The 3,858-nt window shown below is 50.6% G+C and overlaps 1 protein-coding gene across 3 annotated transcripts; it reads left to right on the plus strand.

Annotated features, from left to right (window-relative positions):
- Window positions 1-229: 229 nt before the first annotated feature.
- LOC136117248 (uncharacterized) lies at window positions 230-3,419 on the plus strand. 3 transcript variants are annotated; one of them, XM_070996103.1, is made up of 3 exons: window positions 230-272; window positions 327-391; window positions 451-3,419. In XM_070996103.1, exon 3 carries the CDS (start codon window positions 1,473-1,475, stop codon window positions 1,908-1,910), a length of 438 nt encoding a protein of 145 aa, XP_070852204.1. In that variant the 5' UTR covers window positions 230-272; window positions 327-391; window positions 451-1,472; the 3' UTR covers window positions 1,911-3,419. The 3 variants fall into 3 exon arrangements, with proteins under 3 accessions (XP_070852204.1, XP_070852205.1, XP_070852203.1); XM_070996104.1 differs by having other exon boundaries at window positions 232-391; window positions 448-3,419; XM_070996102.1 differs by having other exon boundaries at window positions 232-391.
- Window positions 3,420-3,858: the final 439 nt, after the last annotated feature.

Genomic DNA, 3,858 nt, shown 5'->3' on the forward strand with positions numbered 1-3,858 from the left:
AGTACGTAAATTTTGAAGGTATAATATGGGTTCCGTTAGCCGAAAGTGGATGATAAAATGGTTTGTGCCAAAAAAATCCCGCAAAGGGTTTATACACAGTTCTAAAAGGTAAATATATAAATTGTCGCATGTCTAATTTGAGCCCGATAGTTAAGTCAGTATTTAATCGATAGGAATTGGTATTGTGCCCTGATGGAGCAATTGGGCACACTAGAATATGCCGAAACTCGTCGAATTGTTGAAAGTCATGGAGTGTGGGAGGTTATACTGCGGTTAGAAACTGTTATATTTTAAGCCATTGTAATTAAATTTGTAATCTCCCACAGAATAAAATGTATACTATGCCATACAGTCCTACATTCAAGCGTTGCCCTTGCTTGTTGTAAATCGGGTTCGTGTATATTGTAGGCAGCTCCCATTCTTGTTTCGACAGTGGTCTTTTATTAGCAGGAAGGCGGACTGCCGTGGATCCTAACCTACAGTCTGGCGTACTGTGTTGAGGTAGGACTGACTTGGCGACTTGCGCTTATGGCTTTGGAACGCGCTTGTCCGTGTACATAGAAAACCCGACCGAGTGGACCAGCGGACTGCACTGGAACGCACATTGGCGTTGGACACCGCTTGGAGCGGATTAATTCGATCACCCGGAGAATTCCATCGGACCCCAGGCGTGGGTCGCATTTGGCGCAGGCAGCGCAGTCCATATTTGGACGCAACTGGCGTCACTGGATACGTCGTGGGATAAGTGCCTGGAGGAAGATGATGCAGCTTTCCCCCAGAAGGAGTCCTCGTCTGAACGATGGACAGGAAAACGTGAGTGCGACGGCGCAAACAGATACCAGTGTTTTGGTTCCGCAGCGTTTGGCGGCCGAGGCAGTGGAGCCCCGGCGCCATCCAGCCAGTCGGCAAGTATAGGTGCCACCAACATGGGCTCTAGGCAATCGCAGAGCAGGAAACCCAAGGTGCCGACCTCTTGGAGAGGATCGCCGAGCTGGAGAAGGATTTAGAGCGCTTGCGGCGCAAATACGGATCGCGCTGATCCCGCTATATCGGGTGCCGTGAGTGCGAGCCAGCCGCCATTTGCAACCGGCTTGTTCGTACCTAACCCAACAAGTGTGGCATCAGTGAGACCGCCATCTTGGAGCGGATCTCAAACGGTACCGTGTACAGTTACAGAGAACTGCACGACGAGAAGCAGCTACGCGTCACAAGGGTTTCAGCGCATGGTTCGGAGCCATATAGTGAAGTGGCTGGCGGAACATTAGGAGGAGTGTCGTCTCTCGGAGTCGGTGGATGGACGACGGCCCTCGGAGGAAATGGAAGCTGGGCACCACGAAAGCTTCCCGAGCTGCCTACGTTCGGAGGAAAGTCGGAGGATTGGCCCATCTTCTACTGCGCATTTACGGAGACGACGCGGGCGTCCAACTGTACGGATCTGGAGATTAATCAGAGGTTACTAAAGGCGTTAAAGGATGAAGCGCGTCGCTAAGGAGAGCGACAGGATTTGGTACTTGCCACATTTTGGAGTGGAGAATCCCAACAAGCCGGTAAAGATACGACTGGTATTTGATGCAGCGGCACGTGTCGTTGAATTCAGCGCTGAGACTACAAGCCCTTGGCATATATTCTCTTCCACTTCAGAGAAGGCGCAGTCGGAGTCAATCAAAGAGATGTTTCATCGGGTGCTGATCCGACCCGAGGATAGATGTGCGCACCGATTTCTGTGGAGAGATGGGGATGACCAGCGGGATCCCGACGTGTATGAAATGCGCGTAATGACATTTGGAGCAGCATGTTCACCGAGTGCTGCCCATCATGTGAAGACCTTGAATGCCAAGCGATTCATGGATTCGGATCCCAGAGCAGTCAAGGCCATCGTCGACTACCACTACTATCTACTATGTGGATAGTTTCGCCACTGAGAGCGAAGCTATTGAAGTAGATACCAGAGTGAAGGAGATAAAGTGGCACCCATCGTATTGGATGGGACTAGGGTTCCCACAAAGCGGGAATTCCTGAGCATGGTTATGTCAACGTTCGATCCCTTGGGTTTTCTTTGTTGCCTAATGGTAACAGCGAAGCTATTATTGCGAGAAGTCTGGAGAAGGAAGATCCCGTGGGACGATCCACTACCGGATGAGATGCACAATGCCTTTATGGATTGGCGTAAGAAGATGGAGAAAGTGGATCAGTTCCGGAGCCCACGTCACTATTTTGGACATGGGCAAGTGAAGGCTACTTCATGGATGCCAGTCAGTCAGCATTCGCGGCAGTGATCTACTGGAGGATCACCTATGAGGACGGCGACGTACAAGTAAGTTTTGTGTGCGCAAAGACGAAGTGCGCGCCTATGCGAACGATTACGATTCCACGGCTGGAGCTGCAGGCACCTGTTCTTGGTACAAGACTGATGGACACCGTCAGGCAGGACCACGCTGTGGCCATCAGTGACATTGAATTATGGAGCGGCTCAAAGACAATGCTGCGATGGATTGGCAGTACACTCAGGCGCTACAAGCAGTTCATCGGGAACAGAGTAGCGGAAATTTTTGGAGTCAACGCAGGTGGCGCAATGGAGATGACTACCGTCCGCCGACAATGTGGCGGATGATGCGATTAGGTCGCGTTGTAGCGTGGACTTGAGCGAGGAGTCACGCTGGCAAAATAAAGCGGCATCCCTGAGGAGACCAGCGGCGAGCTGGCCAGGATCTGCACCCAGCGACGAGGCGGATGCAGATGATGAAGAAGAAATGCCGAGTGAGCAAGTGAGACCTTTATACCGTTTCAGAGATTCTCAAGCTACAGGCGATTGTTGAGGACTGCAGCCTGGGTCCTAAGGTTCTAGCGTCGATGCCGTGGACAACGAGATGAGCTTGAGAACTATGGCCTCACAGCAGCGGAGTGTGAGGACCCTGAGAATCTGCTGATTCGGAAGGCGCACTATGAGGCGTTTCCCGACGAGATGCTGGCCGCTGAGAATAGACTGGAAGTCGCTAGACGCAGCCACATTTGTGGACTGGCGCCATACCTAGATGGCAACGGAGTCTTGCGAGCTTACGGCAGGATTGATGCGGCGCTGTGTATACCCTACAGCGCAAAGAGGCCAGTGATCCTTTCGCACCGGCACAGCCTAACAGAGACGGTTGTGCGCCATGCCCATGTGAGGATGAAGCATCAGAACGTGGATGCTACGATCGCGGAGATCCGGACCAAGTTCTGGATAACGAAACTGAGACGAGCTTTACAGGGAGCTGATAGAGATTTTTTTTTTTTTTTTTTTTTAGTATAACTAATTCATTTATTTAACGTTGATCAGCCAACCTAATGGCTATAAAACGTTGTGTACGAAGAGAAATAATAACGTGGATACATAACAGAAAAGGTGATTAACAATATTTACAATAAATGAACAAAAACAATTTTATTGCTTTAGGACTCGAGAGACCTGACGTCCTCTTGTCCAGAGATCACCGGGGTGCCTTCGCTTTAATCTTCTTCTAGTCCTTGGGTGGGCCAAGGAAGCTGCTAGGTGGTTTTCGTGTGCAGTGAGCCGATCATTGTACCGACTAGAGTGCCGGTTTATCTGCTCCCTGACTGAGGGAACATGAAGGTCATTTGTTAGGGCGTCATTCCTGATGTACCACGGCGCGTCTGCAATCATGCGCAGCGCACGGTTTTGGACCCTTTGGACTTTCATGACGTTCGAGTCTGAAGCCATGCCCCACAGTTGGATGCAATACGTCATTGAGGGCACCACAATTACTTTGAACAGCAAGACTTTGTTGCCAAGGCTGAGCTTGCTCGTTGGCTTAAGCAACCAGTTCAGTTTTCTCAGCTTAGCTCTACATGAAGCTGCTA

This window comes from Drosophila suzukii, chromosome 3 (genome assembly GCF_043229965.1).
Source record: "Drosophila suzukii chromosome 3, CBGP_Dsuzu_IsoJpt1.0, whole genome shotgun sequence".
Lineage (NCBI taxonomy): Eukaryota > Metazoa > Arthropoda > Insecta > Diptera > Drosophilidae > Drosophila > Drosophila suzukii.